The 15684-nt window shown below is 35.6% G+C and overlaps 1 protein-coding gene and 1 pseudogene across 1 annotated transcript; one reads left to right on the top strand and one right to left on the bottom strand.

The window, feature by feature from the left end:
• Positions 1-6054: 6054 nt before the first annotated feature.
• Positions 6055-8887, bottom strand: LOC121250406 (cytochrome b5, seed isoform-like). The gene is made up of 3 exons (XM_041149534.1): positions 8487-8887; positions 6633-6699; positions 6055-6458 (listed from the first exon to the last, which is right to left on the bottom strand). The coding sequence occupies exons 1-3, from the start codon at positions 8571-8573 to the stop codon at positions 6208-6210; spliced, it is 405 nt and encodes a 134-aa protein (XP_041005468.1). The 5' UTR covers positions 8574-8887; the 3' UTR covers positions 6055-6207.
• A 1834-nt stretch (positions 8888-10721) lies between these two features.
• Positions 10722-12688, top strand: LOC121250405 (annotated as a pseudogene).
• The last annotated feature ends 2996 nt before the right edge of the window (positions 12689-15684 follow it).

Raw genomic sequence — 15684 nt, 5'->3', positions numbered from 1 at the left:
TAATCCCAACTGAAATGAATTTAGAGTTGAATATTTTCTACCCTTTTCTTTTCTCTTAAAATTTGCATCATCTTCTTCTAGAGTTTCGTTTTTCAATAATGCCTTTTCCAAGTTATACATGAAATTCTACCCTAATTACAGAAGTAAAACTGGCTTGGCTTCCTTAATTCCTTCTTGTTTTTCGGGTTAAATAATTTACTGTATATTTTATATAATTCTCAATCCTGTAGATATGCGGATCCTGAATATGTTGATAGATGATAGGTCAAGAATTGCCATCATGCCTATGCCTGACCCATTGAAGTTTTTAAAAGCTCTCAAAGAATCTTGCTTTTTTGCAATTACTGTTGTAAGTTTGTCGTAGAAGTTGTTAAAAGTGAAGCCTTTTGTACAGCTAGCCTGTCCATTCTTCAATGATATCTTTTTAGTCAGTATAATTTCTGTTTTCAAGTCTATAGACAACCGGGAAGGAAAACCGTGGGGGAACCACATCCCACGTGGAAAAATTATACAACTTCATTCACCTGTAACAGTCCAAAATGAGTCGTTTCTCCCTTTCCCCCCATTTTTAGAGCTATCTTCCATCTTCCCTCATTCGTCTTCCTCAAGCACGATTCCCCCCATTCAGCCCCACCTTCCCACTCGAAATCAACACACGAAACCAACGATGCAATTCCTTTGAAGCCGAAAGCTCTTTCTCTCCCTTCGATCCTCTGCCTCACCTTTCAATTTTCAAACAAGAAGCCCCAAAGTAAAATTCAGTATCTAGCATGCTAACTTTCGATACGTTGCCTTGATTTCCTTGCCAGTGGCAGACTTTGGAACCCCAAGAGTGGCATAGTAGTCCTCGGAAGCACTAACTACCGATCTAAAACGCCCCGCAGAGACCCTTGTATTGAATTTCGTACAAGAAGAAGAATAAAAAAGAGAGATGAAGTTATTGTGAACCTGGAATTGGGTCCCACTGAAAAAAGAAGATGAAGAAGAAGAAGAAACAAAAGCAGAAGCAAAAGAATATGGTGAGAAGAGAGATGGTTGGAGAAGTGAGAGAGACGTGATGGCCATTGAAGTGTGGGTGTGTTGTGGGAAGGTGAGAAAGTGTCTGATAAAAGTCCTACGGGCAACAGAAAAAGAATAAGCAGTGTTTTTTTTTTCTCCAATTGACGTGACAGTCGATTCTCCCAAGGTTTCACAACTCGGTTGTCTGTAGTAGAGCTGTTTCTTTCTGTTTTTAATGACATTAGTAATAATGATGCTAGTACCTTTAATTTTCTCAATATGGGATGTGGGAGGTGTTGGTAGAAAGTACACCTTAAATATAACTGTTGAGAATTGGTCAGAAATGAATTTCATTGTCTATGATGTTGAGGAGTAAGCGATGCTTGAGGTAATTATGTGCGAGAAAATAGTAGCAGATATTGATGCTTTGTTAGTTCGCCAAGAGAGTGGGTGAAGGAAACACAATTGTGTTTGACTCACAAAGTTTAGATTAGTATATGCATTCAGTCCTTTTTTTTTCACCAGCTGTGTATCAAGTCTTTAAGCTCTTGAAATCCTCAAAATCTTAGGAAAAAATAGGAATTGAGATTTACTTTGATTAGTTTTCTAAAATTCCCCTTTTTCATTTGTTCTAGATAGCACTGAAGTAGGTCGATCTCACCCAAATACAACCTCAAAACAATTCAGGCACATTGCCCTAATTCCTTAAAATCCTAATTCCTTGTTTTGTTTGTCTTTCTTCTTCTTTGGAACCCAAGGAACCATGAATAGAAAACATCAAACGCTTCTCTCAATTTCAAAAAGAAAAAACAAAAACTGAGAGTTACAAGGAGCACAACTACATCATACGTTAATTGCTTCATGTCAGTTGACATATTCATCAAATGAACAATTCATAGTAGAGACATCCTAGCTGAGCTGTCACAGAATCCTATAGGGCCCTAATCAAGCTACACAGAAACAAGGTTTAAAAGATCCCCGAGACATCACCAATCCAAGAAGTCTGCAATTTCTGTTGCACACACTGAGAGTCTCTTCTCCTGCAAGTCATCACTGATTGGCAAGTCAAAAGCTACCCTTAAATGAAGGAACTTACGAAAGCTGTCTGGTTTCTTGAGACAAGATTTCAACGTGGTAACCTGTTTGCTAGTGCCACATTCAGACTCTAGATGAAGATCTTCTGCTTTGGCCAATTGTGTACTGATTTTATTACTGCTATAATAGTTTTCATTAGCATGCGAAAATCTAATCTCTGTTGTTGAATCTTCAAGTAGCTGCCACTTGAGTTTTTGTTGAGTTCTCTTGTAGTTACCAATCACCGGAGAGCAATACTCTAATTCGGAATTTTCTTTTGGTTCCTCGTCAAAATCTTCTTCCTAGAGCTTACGTTGTTGCGATAGATGTTCTTAAGCTGATGCTTAAGGCTCTGGTTGTGATTTTGGTGCTTGGGTGTTGTCCCAGCATATAATTTGATCGGTGAAGATTGTGTATGACTTTGTTGGTTGACACGATTTTCGGAAGGCTGCATATGTCGTGAACAAGGTTGGAGGCGGTGCCCTTTACCCTTAAGGCTGAAGCTGCATCTTTGGTGCTTGGGTGTTGTCCCAGCTTCTGACTTGATCGATGAGAATTGTGTATAATCCTGTTGGTTGACATGATTTTCGGATGGCTGCATTTGCCGTGCAGAAGAAGGTTGGATGTGGTGGTGGTGCCCTTTGCCCTTAAGGCTCTGGTTGTGGCTTTGGTGCTTGGGTGTTGTCCCAGCATCTGAACTGATTGGTGAAGATTGGCTCTGGTTGTGGTTTTGGTACTTGGGTGTTGTCCCAGCATCTGACCTGATCAGTTGAGATAGTGTATGACCTTGTTGGTTGACATATCTTTCGGAAGACTGCATTTGTCCTGAAGAACCAGGTTGCCAGTGGTGCCCTTTGGCTTTTAGCAAGTCATAGACAGTATGATTGGGAACAATCAAGAAAACTTTACCAGGAACCAAAACTGCCTCAGGTTTAACCACAATCCATGGACACTCAAACACGTCAGTCCGAGTAACGGAGTGCCTGGGGTTCTTCTTCATGACTTCTGCAGCAGTTATAGGTTGTGTATGAATCTCCACATACCTGCCCGGGTGCACCAGTTTGAGTACTCCTTTCTCCCTTGTTAGAGCTCCCATTGTCTCTCTTTCTTTGCTTAGCAGATAGGACTGACTATATAGAATTCAAGGAAAAGAGGATTTGAGGTAGCCCATGTCTTCCTCTTTAATAATGTCCCTTCTTTCCCTCATTGACAAAAAAGACGGCAATTCCAATGGAAGAGTCTTTGGAAACTGTGATGGCTTATTTCAAGGTTCCTTCTACAGATAGATCAGGAGTTATCTCAAAAGATCCCTTTTTTCTTTCGAGGAATAAGATCCTTTGTTTTTTGTTTTGTTTTTTTTTTGTTTTTTTTTTTTTTTTTGGCGAAATACTGTGGTTATGTGCATGCAGTTTGGCCACAGGCTTTTCTTCTCGTCTTTTTTTTTTTTTTTTTTTTAAATGTTATATGGATGGATGAAAAAAATATGATTCTTTAGGCCCACAGAATGGAAAAAACCTATTGTCTTATGTTAACAGGTATGAAGATACGTTTCCATTTTTCAGCTTTAAATAATGATGCCCCTGGTCCTGGAGCATATCCCAAAGATTACAGGTATTCTTCCCTAATTCTTTCCTCGTCATAGATGCATGCATAAATCAGCAAGAGATATTTAATGGGGAAGAAGTTGAGAACATGCTGTACGTAGCTTTACTGTCTTAGGACCCATTTTCAACATGTGTTTTGTTTAGATTCTGTTACATGACAACATTTCAAAGCAAGGACTGGGGATTGATTAGCCTTTCAGAACAGCCATTCATTGAAGTGGTTTTCCAGTGGGTTTTGGGATGACAATCAATGGTTTGTAACTCCCCCAAATGCCTAACTCTTTTGGTTGTCTTGACAGATATATTTTTGGGTTAGCTTCATCTTTTAGGTCTCCAAATACTAAAAACAATTGAAACTACATAAAAAGGCAGCTATTGACTACAAGTAGCTAGAACACTATGGCCATCTGATGTTGGAACTGGAATAGACAACAGCCTTATATTTTGATTTTGTGATTCAACTATTCATGTTGCACTCTTCATCATCAAAAGCTTATGATTTTGTGTATTTACGTAGCAATAACAACAGGTATCATTACCCACCTGCGGCTAACCCAAGTGGTAAGGGCGAAATTGTGTGCATGAGGCTCATGTCACAGGTTCGATTCTCCATGTGATCAAACTGTGATTTAAGTGGGAGGTCATGGCAGTGGATTGTTGTGCTAATCTCCTCAGGAGTTTAGGTTCCACAAGTGAGTTCTGTCGTGGCTTCATATAATACATTAAAATTACTTTACAATAAAAATAGTTTAACAATCTAACATACCACATCAATCCATGTCAGTTTATGGATTTATTTTTATAAAATCTTTTCGTAACTAAAATATTTCTATATCCAGGTATTGTGATTCTATATCCTGGTATGGTATACCTCATGTGATAGAAAAAAATGTCGTCTAAGATGTATATTGTATGGTCAAGTCAAACTAATCTTAAGCGGATTTTATTTATTTAATGAATGGATTGGTTTGCTATTTGAATATCACCAAAAACAGCCTAAAAATCCAACTAATTAATACCTACATGGCAATAGAAATAATATATCGATGGGATTTATGCACAATAGTTTAACAATGACAGCTGTAATAAACGTCGTAGGATACAACTACCCTTCCTTTCTACAATGTGATTCATGCACTCTACTTTGTCTTTTATCTTGTATGGATAAACAATAGGAAGTTCCTTTAAACAAGCTTTTGCAATCTCTTCATTTTTCATTTGGATAAAAATTATTGACCCTTTGGATTTCTTAAAGAGCAATGTTAAGTACAGACTCTATTTGGAGATTATAGTGCAAGTCTAGACAATTTTATCTTTAAAATTTTTTAAAATTACAAAATTAACCCTCTTAAAATGATTTTTTTTCTCATTTAATAAATGGTCTACACGTACAATCTCCAAGTGGAGACTGCAAATAAAATTTTTCTTTCTTAAATATCCAATGCAATTGTAAAATCCTTGACCAAAAAGCTTGATCATTTAGAGTACCAACTTAATTATACCAACAATGCACACAGCTGTGCATGCGAATGTAGTCATGTTTTGTAACATTTAAACACCCTGATAGAATATACCCATGTTTTTTAGATAAATAAGGATTTAATATGTTATTAGGGCTAAGTCTTAGGTTGAACTAACTCCACACGTCCTTATTTATGTAAAGCACACCGGCAAGTGAAGTGTTAGAATATAATAAGTTTCATCTTTCTATATACTTTATTTGTTTTTACAGATGAGATGAGTTGAGATTAAAGTTAAAAATTAAATAAAATATTATTAGAATATATTTTTTTAATATTATTTTTTTTTTAAAGATTTGAAAAAATTGAATTGTTTATTTTATTTTGTATGAAAATTTAAAAAAATTATAATGATTAAATTAGATGAATTAAGAGGAATTGTAAAAATAAACGAAACTGTTTAAAACAGGTCCATGACATGAGCATCATGGTGGAGACCAGCTTGCCTATATGCTCTTCATGTAGTCCAAGGCCGAAACGGAACTCTTGGCCCTTGGGAGCAAGAGTCGTCACTGCAAATACATCTCTAAAATTTCGTATTCTCCATAATAGAAACAATTGGGAATACTGGTCATTGAAAGGACTAGAGTATGTCCTGAAGATGCTTGAGCTCATGTCAGCTGAAAGAGATGACATATTACCAAAGGCCTTGTTCACGACAAAATTGCTTGCTGCATACACGGATGGCCTTTTAATTGAAACAAAGCATATATATGTATGAGGATGAAGGGGCTCCTGGTGAGAAAAACTTCGCAATATCTTCAAACCGGAAGACCTAGGTACTTTTACCAATGGCATCTCGGGGACAGAAGAACATACCTGAGACTTCACAGGAAATTACACTCAAGGAGGAAAACTGGAAAACAAACACGTAGTCATTGGCATTGCCAGAAAGCAGTCAAACACCATTGCCTTAATATTAACCGTTCCAAACACAAATAAAAAGGGCTCATACACAGCCCTTACAAACTTATTGTAAATTTCATTCTAAATTTCCCTTGTGGTAAAAATTATGTGGACTTGGCATAGAAGCGAAGGCCGACTGCCAAACCCAAGATTAGAAGGGGAACCAGAAACTGGAGTAGCTTGATTAGGAACTCTGGCGTCTTATCCTGATTGTAGTGAGGCTGTTTGGGAGGAGTGTACTTGACCTTGGAGGGTATGCTTGACGAATCAATATCTCCTACATAGAACTCGTCCATCATTGCTCTTGCACTGCTACTGTGGCCAACATCCTCAAAATCATCAGTTGCATCCTTTCCTGCGAACCATTTTTTTTTTTCGGTAAACAAATTTTTTTTATTAATAATCAGAATAGGCAAGAGCCCAAGTAGCCTCCTTCCCTAAGAACCATACATTACATTGGTGGTAACAGCAGATATTTGCAGATGCAAAATTAAATTATATGCCAAAACACTGAAGCTTATTATCATACCTGTTGCCGACAACAAGACGTCGTCACCACCAGGATGATCCTCCAAGAATTTTGTCACATTAAATACCTGTTTCAGGCTTCCAGGACATTAGTATTCGGTATATTCAAGGATATTGCAATTGGAAGACCACAATGTGACTCGTCTAGTTGAATGAAAGCCAAGCACGATAAAGATTACCAATATTAATGTTCATTCACCTGCACATAATTGTTCCCGGCCCCTTGAAGCTTGAGCCTAGTGAAGTGCTCAAAAGCTCAAAGGAAGTTTTCTTAGACACTAAGCACATGAGCATTTTAGCATAAATTGGTAAACAATTCCTGTATCTTCTAAATTATTTGTATTTTCACTTCACTTTTCTGTAAGTGGGCGCCATTTTGAGTCTAGGAAGCTTCATCTGATTATACTAACTATACCACATATTTTGTGGTCTTTTCCCCATTTTGAGGCAATTTATCTTGCTTTCTGAAATTAACTGTATACCCCTACTTGATAATGTACTTCCCCCTATCACTTCTAGCTAAACGTTAGTCAATGAAACATACTTGAATTCAAAAAACACGAATTAATTGAACCGTTCCCATCCATGAATCTTTGTTCAGCTATTAAGAATAAATAACTAAGGTTTTTTTAAGTTTCAATCCTCCTAAAAATAGAGGTAATGGTATCAATGTAATATTATTCTTCATCATCGCTTACAAAAAAAAAATTATTCTTCATTATTAGCAACATGATCTTTGGCTTGTTAATTCCTAGGAAATCTTCAAAGTCATGCTTATATACTCTAAAGAGGTTTTCCTTTCTTTCCACCCTAAGAAACTTGTGCTTTGGTGAACAATCAAAGTAAATCCTCCTCTCATTCCAATTCCAATCCCAGATATGAAGCGTATAACTGCTTTGTGATCAAGACGTCCTACGAGAGAAGACTAATCCATTAAAAATATCAGGTAGCACCAAAAACAACATACCAAAACTTCCTTCGAATTAATTTGAGGCACAGTACAAATTCAACAGATACAAGCTCCTTTGATGATCAAGGTGAGAAAATGGGAAAACATCGAAAACGTCAATACAAAATAAAGAGTTTGTTATATGAGAGATGTAAAACGATTAGAGACAAGCATATTATATTTCTAATGAAAACTTACGGCAGAGTTTCTAAACTGTAAATCAGATTTTCAGTTATATTATTCATATTTTGTCACCTCACTTAGTGAGATAAGATGAATTAAAGGGTAGTAAAAAAAATCTCTCTAGGTGACCATGAAAAAATTTAAACCATTTAGTTGAAAGTAATTGTTAAACTTTCATAACTCGAAGCAAAGGAAAATGCATCGTGCAATCCATCTAGCCAATCCTCAACATTAAAACTGAGGGCCCCTCTACAACGAAACAATAGGAACGTGGCAAACAATCTCATTTTTTAATCCTGTTGATCTTGCATGTCGGACCAGTCAAGTTTAGGTCCCAACATTTGCATGCAAATCATATGTAATAGTATTTTCTTATACAGATCCTGGCCTCAGATTCATATCTTTCCCAGTTACACAGTCGAATCCCACAAGCAAAAAGGTCAAGATTTATTAAGGATCTCTACCCAGAACAATCAAACAAACAGAAAGAAGACTGAGAATTAAACGGACAAAAAAAGAACTTTCCCTACATACAAATAGATAGCATCCAAACCCAGATGCAAACGATTCAAATCTCCCCGACCCGATTCCCAGTATATCTTACATTCCTACCGACACCGCAGGAAAAAAAATTACAAAACCCGTCAACGCAAAAACACAAACCTATGATGGTTTTAGTCCAAATTGAATCAAGTCCTGATCACACAGAAAGATACAGCATACCTTGCCATCAATGACAAGCCAGCAATCTTTGGGGTCGTTGTGCTCAGAAACCTCAGCTAGAGTGTAAACCTTGCGTTCTCCACCCATTGCTCCAAGGAGGTCAAGACTACTAAGGCCCTTTATCTATTAGAAGGCTTTGAAACAGAGCACAGCTCGTGTAGTACGCCTTTGATCTCCAAAGGCAAAGTTTTGGGTGGATTTCAAAGGAAAAACAGAGAGATGGGTTGGTGAAGACGATAGCAGATTTAGTTCGGATGGTGGGTTGGTAAGGGTCGGATGGATTGTCACAAACCTACCCCGCTTGGAAGTTGTTGTGGTTCATAAATTATATAATATGATACTGCATTTGTTTCAGACCGCACACCTTCATTGAAAATAAAATGCCTCCAACGGACGGAAAAAGTACAGAAAAAGTGACAAATATTACGCATTGTATTAAACAAAGATAAATATTTCAGTTATAAAGAAATCTCGTTAAAGTAAGTTTGTAAGATGATTTAACTTCTCGTGGTACATCAAATTATAAAATTATTTTTATTATAAAATAAATTTAATATATTATAAAAAATCATATCAATTTATAAATTTTTTTTATAAATTTTTTCTTTTTATAATTATAACACTTCTCTTAAATAAAATCGAGACATATATATTAAATGGGTCATATAATATTTATTCATTTTAGTGCAATTCTTTTAACAATATTAAATATTTAATAAATATTATAAAATTTATCTTATATATATTTATCTCTTTCTCATTCAAAATCATTAAATTCAAGTACAAGTTTGAGAGGTTATTGAGCCAATCTTTGATAGATGAGTTAATGTTTGTCTAAAAAAAAGTAATATCGTTTCTTTTTTAGTATGATAGCATCATAGTTTTTGTTTTATAATTTGATTACTTCATTATTCATCAAGCAAACACTCATTTCACATTGAACTCGAAAAGATTGTTTGTTGGACAGTCCAATTCAACCACCTTAACTTTCGCACCTGTATATATTTATTTCTTCATAAAATGATGTTGGACTTTGTGTTGAATTCTGAGGATGAGATTTGATAAAAAGTGGGTGGGTCAGAAAAAATGGCTGCGGCTGCAGAATGCAGTCCATGCCAACATGTCATTTGGGCATTTTGACAGTTCAAGGCCAAGGTTTTGGCATTGTCAAAGTTGTTGTTAAGCCAATGGTTTTTTAGGCAAAGATAACGGAGGATTAGAACTCGGATCTCATCCTTGAAATAGTATATTGGTGGCAATTTAGTAATTTAATATTTTGAGTGAGAGTATGTTTTCCCAATTTGCAGTCATGCTTTTAAGATAAATAATAATAAGAAATTATATTATTCATTTATGAGGATAAAATTAATTAAGAGAAATTATATTTACAGTCCTAGCATGTGCAAGTCTTCCATATTTCTTTTGAAAAAAATAGATAAATTTGAGACTCACGTGAAAAAAATTATTTTTTAATAGTGAAACTTTTTTTTTTTATAAAAAAAGTGTGCGTGACTTGTACACTCTAAAATTATATATAACATTAACATATAAAAATTTGGAAGTATGAGAACTTTCTTCAAAAATTTTATAGTTGTTAAGTTTTTTTTTTTAAAAAAAAGTGAAAGAAAATAGCGAATATAAATTAACATATGAAAGTTGTTGCCTTTGAAACACATAATAAAACAATAGAACTAAAGTAAGGGATTTTCAATTAATAAATGTTTAGGCTCAAATGAATAGCAAGGGAATTAGAAATTAAATCTGATGGTGTTTGGTGAAATAAGATGATTAATTTGTGTGTTCTAGATTTATAGGGATATCCTTTATTTTTAATAATAAAAATGACAGAAAAATTATGGATTTAATCGTCACGTGATTTGTAGAAGACAAGTGTTTAGTGCTAAAAAATAAAATAAATATTAGAAAATATAATTATGAAATTTTTAATATTTAATTGTAATATGAAAGTGTATTATAAATGATTGTATGACAAATTTATCCAAAATCTTTTATTTGGATAAATAAAAATAAATAAATAAAGTTTAGTAGACAAAAATTGAGTAGCCCAATATGAAGAAGGCCGGGCTTAAGACTGGGCTCAGCGTTTTACGTGGACTGAATTCACAGAGTAAAGACCGAACAGGGCCAGTTACCAGCTCTACACACCCGACCCAGAAACCCTAGTTGGCACCTTTCAGGCTCTCTCCATTGTTTCTCTCTGAGAGAGAAAGAGAGAGAGAGAGAGACGCTGAGAGTGAAGGAAAATGGTGTCGGGTTCTGGGATATGCGCGAAGAGGGTGGTATTGGACGCAAGGCACCACATGCTGGGGCGCTTGGCTTCGATCGTGGCGAAGGAGCTGCTGAACGGGCAGAAGGTGGTGGTGGTGAGGTGCGAGGAGATATGCATCTCCGGAGGGCTGGTCCGCCAGAAGATGAAGTACATGAGGTTCCTCCGCAAGCGCATGAACACCAAGCCCTCTCACGGCCCCATCCACTTCCGTGCCCCTGCCAAGATCCTCTGGCGCACCGTCCGTGGGTCAGTCCCACTCACTAACTTGGTCATTTCTTTTCTTTGAGTTTTTCCTCCTTGTTTCTGGGAAAATGAGAATGTCCTGAATCTTTGTGACTTATTGAACGAAAAATGTGTTTTTTTTTTTTTTTTTTTTTGGGGGGGGGGGGGGGGGGGGGGGGGGGGGGGGGGGGGGAACCGGTTATATTTATGCAGGATGATTCCGCACAAGACGAAGCGTGGGGCAGCGGCGCTTGCCCGGTTGAAGGCATACGAGGGTATTCCTCCTCCGTACGATAAGACCAAGAGGATGGTTATACCCGATGCTTTAAAGTTAGTTTTCCTTTTTTTTTTTTTTTTTTTTTTTGTTTTTTTTTTTTATGTATTCAAAAAAAAAAAAAAAACAATTCCAAGTAAAATTTTATTACTTGGAATTGTTTTTGCTTTGGTATTTTTGGTGGCTTGTGGGTTTCTGATTCGTATGGGTACTGACTGGTTTGGTCTGCAACGGATGTGCAGGGTGTTGAGGCTTCAGAAGGGCACAAGTACTGCTTGTTGGGCCGCCTCTCATCCGAGGTTGGATGGAATCACTACGACACAATCAGGGTAAGATGTCTGCTTCTCCGCTTTTCAATCATTCTGCTTCACCTTACTCTCTATTATTATTATTAGTTCTTAGTAGTCGACATGTCATTCCCTGAATGGACAGTGAAACTACACTTTGTGCCCTTGATACTTGGAGGGTTTTGAGGTAGCTATGTGTTTTATATTGTTGCTTAATGACGCCTGTGGATTTTCAGTAAGACTGACATTTGTGATGTTTGTTTAGTCAACAGAAGTCTCTGGGCTGACAACTGTATTCTTTCATGTAATGTCTATTATTATTGTGGTCTTTGTATGATGTGTAGACTATTCCTTGTTTAAACGCATGAAAGGTAAGATTCTCGAATCTCAACCTTTATGTATAGGTCATGTGCCTATATTGGGTATGAAGACCGTGGAACTACACCCTATTGCATTGCGATCTCTTGCTTTTTTATGTTTTCCTTACTGCTGGGGATTTAACATTTTGCACTGGACCGATGGTTTTCTTCTTGCTTCACTTGTCCCAGTGCAAGTTTCAATCACCAGGCAACTTATTAGTCTTGTATATCACATATGCCTTCCTTTTTGCCTGTATTTTTATTGTCTGATACTGAAGTGTGGGTAATTTATTACGGCAGTGTTCTTAGATGTGAACTGATGGCCTTTAATTTTCAAATGCTCATAAAATTGTTGCTCAGATAAATGTTGACCATTTTTAAGCAATGATTTTTCAAATACCCCATGATTTCTGAAAAGGAAAAATTTAGGATAGTGGAAGTAAGATTTGTAATCCTTTGGTATTTTTACTTAGGTGAGGTGATAATTGTTTGGTAACATGATCATGCAGGCTTTCAATTTGTTGATTTTCTAACTAACATCATGAGCAGAAAAAGTTTTCTGACTGCGATTTTCTCTCAGGAGCTGGAGAAGAAGAGGAAAGAGAGGGCTCAGGTTGCATATGATATGAAGAAGCAGCTGAACAAACTTGGGGTGAAGGCTGAGAACGCTGCAGAGGAGAAGCTTGGCTCCCATCTAGACATCCTTGCTCCCGTTAAGTACTGAAGTTTTAGTGGAGTTGCATACAGTTTTGACCGAGGATTATGTTGAAATGAATTATGATTGACTACCTTTTTTTAATGGGTTGTCTGTAGAATATTCATAATTTTTATATGCTCAATTGTTGAGTTCATGCACCCTCTTATAAGGGTGTCTCTGTCTCCAATGGCTATGTGGGCAATGATGGGCTCCATAGTTTTTATACGGCTGGCCTGAATAATGAGTACAATTTGTCGTGGCAGATTTAGGTTGCTATCTTCCTAAATAGCTTGCAACGGTTTTAGATCAAGGTGCTATTTTTCTTCCCATTTGAATCTCACGGTTCGTGCTGCTCCCAAATTATCCGATTGTGTCACCATTCTCTAATTTTCTGTCGAAGTATTCATTTTTCTAAGCTCTCTCCCCTTTCAAATGGGTCCAACATTCCCAAGGAATCAAGAAGTTTTTAGCGATTACTACCCCAGAATTTATAAAATGTTGGGTAAGTGGAAATCCCTCTTAACAATAGTCAACAAATGTTGGGTATCCTTGTTTAAGGTGTTCAATTATTTCCAAAATCAGTTTATAGAGTTGGGGGTTTGATGGGAGTGGTGAGGGATGATTTTGCATCAAGTGAGCAGCAGTGCATGCATTAGGCACATTTGATGGTTGTGATTTGAGGACTTTATTCAAGCCCACAATTGTGCATATTAGATTGAGTAATGGTTTATGGTGATTGATGATTAAGGTGTACCCCATTCCAAAACCATTCTATCATTCTAAGAGCACTAGCATTGATTTTTTTATATGCATAAATCATATCTTTTGGAGATTTATTTTGCGTGTCAAGAAAAACTCTCATATTAGATTATGCATCTTTGAGCCAAATAATAATAAAATTATTACTTATTTTTTTTCCTATTATTATTATTTTTTTTTTATATTTTGTAATTAGCACCACTGCAAATTCTATTATTTAGCACCCACTAAAGTTTTTTTCCCAAAGTTTTATCCGTTGGTGGAGAGAAAGGGGGAGAGGAGAGAGAAAAAAAGTAATAAAATAAGATTTTGAGAGTGAAGGGTGCATCTTCAAATTTGTAGAAATATTGATTATAGCTATGTAAATTTTTGAATATGTATAATCCAATGCAGTCCAATTTAAAGGTCATATTATACAAATATATAGATGCATAATTGAATGCTAGTGCTAGCTGCCAATATATCTCACAGTTACAAAAATGTACTGTTGGCATATCAATATAAAGGTATGTGTGAAATCAGTAAAGGATTTATGAAGGGGATAGACATACTTCTATTGATTGTCATTTAAAAAAGAGAGAGATAAAATAATGCAACTCCAAATTGATTGTCTTACACGTACTTTCCTCTTTGCTCAGTTGATATAGTTATCAAATCATAGCAAAAATATTGTTAGTAACAAAGATGTTGGTAGGTATACGTATCATGTGTGTACTCATTTATAGTTGTTAGCATGTGGCTTATAATCTACAACACAAACTCCCTTAGCTTGTTGGTGACTCTGAAGCGAACATTGTTGCTGTTTTCCATCGTTGGCTATGTGCAGCTTCTCTCAAGAACCAAAATTTGCACTCATTTGAAGGATTATTTGGCTGTGAATAATGAATATTGCATTCTCACATGTGGGGTTTCATGCAAATCACACAAATCCTTATCATTTACAATCACGATGGTACCTTAAGCTGGTACTACCACAGAGATGGAAGTTTTGCTCTTTTGAAATCACTAGAGACAGAAAAAAAAGTCATGTTTGGATAGTGAGATGAAATGAGATGATTTTAGATGAAAGTTGAATAAAATATTATTAGAATATTATTTTTTTAATATTATTATTGTTTTGAAATTTGAAAAAATTGAATTGTTTATTATATTTTGTGTGAAAATTTGAAAAAGTTATAATGATGAGATAAGATGAAACCTTTTCTGTATCCAAAAGGGAATCTAAATTTGTTAATTTTATTAATAATTTAACATAGACTTTGGTTGTTTAGTTAGGTAAACATCATTACGTGGGCATGAGCAAGAAAGAGAATTGGCTAACCTTTGTGGATGTGCATCTCATCTCTGGCACTGAAGTCATTGATTTCTGAGAATGAAATTGGAAGCAAAGCTAAAAAAAGAGCACTAACTAAAGATTATCATTGATTCAGTCAATTAAGCATCCTATATTGCATCTCCCACCAATTTAGTGGAAAAGTAGCCAAAAAGAGCTTTCTGAAACTTGCACTTTAAGCATTGACTAACACTCGGTTTATTGAATTTGATCTTTTCGGTTTAACAAAGTGTACTTTATTATTATATCATTATTACTAATTTACTATTATTAGACTCGTTTGGATAGTGGGATGAGATAAGATAGTTTTAGATGAATTGAATAAAATATTGTTAGAATGTTATTTTTTAATATTATTATTGTTTTGAGATTTAAAAAAATTAAATTTTTTATTATATTTTATACGAGAATTTGATAAAATTGTAATGTTGAAATGAAATTAGATAAGATGAAATAAGATTGATTGGGAGTGTTTTTGTATCCAAACGGAACCTAGTATAATTTTATTTCTACAAGTACTCATACTTCTATCCTTTTTCACTCGCCACTCGCCATCTTCTCAATTTCATTTTGAAAGTTAGGAAGAGATTTATAAATGCATTCAAAATTTATAAATGCATTAAAAAAAGGTGAGACCAGAAACTTTTCAACAATGGTGTACTATGGCATGTTTAAGAAATAGTGGGAACTATGTGATCTAGTTAGCAAATTTCAGTTTACATCGCAAGTCGCAAGCCAGTTAGAAAAGAACTGAAGAATGAAACGTTCAAGCCTACGCTTCTCTTTTCCTTGATTTGGTGAGTTTAAGATAAATGATGTTCAGACCAACGATGCTGAAAAAGAAGTTCAGACAAATGATGTTCACAAAAATGACTTTGTTAAGATAAATTGTTGGACTAAAACAATGTAATATATAATTCCTTTACAAGTAAAGGACCGAGTCCACTAGAAAGAACGTCATGTTGATAATGTTCTTG

Source organism: Juglans microcarpa x Juglans regia, chromosome 2D (genome assembly GCF_004785595.1).
Source record: "Juglans microcarpa x Juglans regia isolate MS1-56 chromosome 2D, Jm3101_v1.0, whole genome shotgun sequence".
NCBI lineage: Eukaryota > Viridiplantae > Streptophyta > Magnoliopsida > Fagales > Juglandaceae > Juglans > Juglans microcarpa x Juglans regia.
The sequence above is the reverse complement of the archived record's forward strand: the minus strand, read 5'-3'. Positions and strand labels throughout refer to the sequence as shown.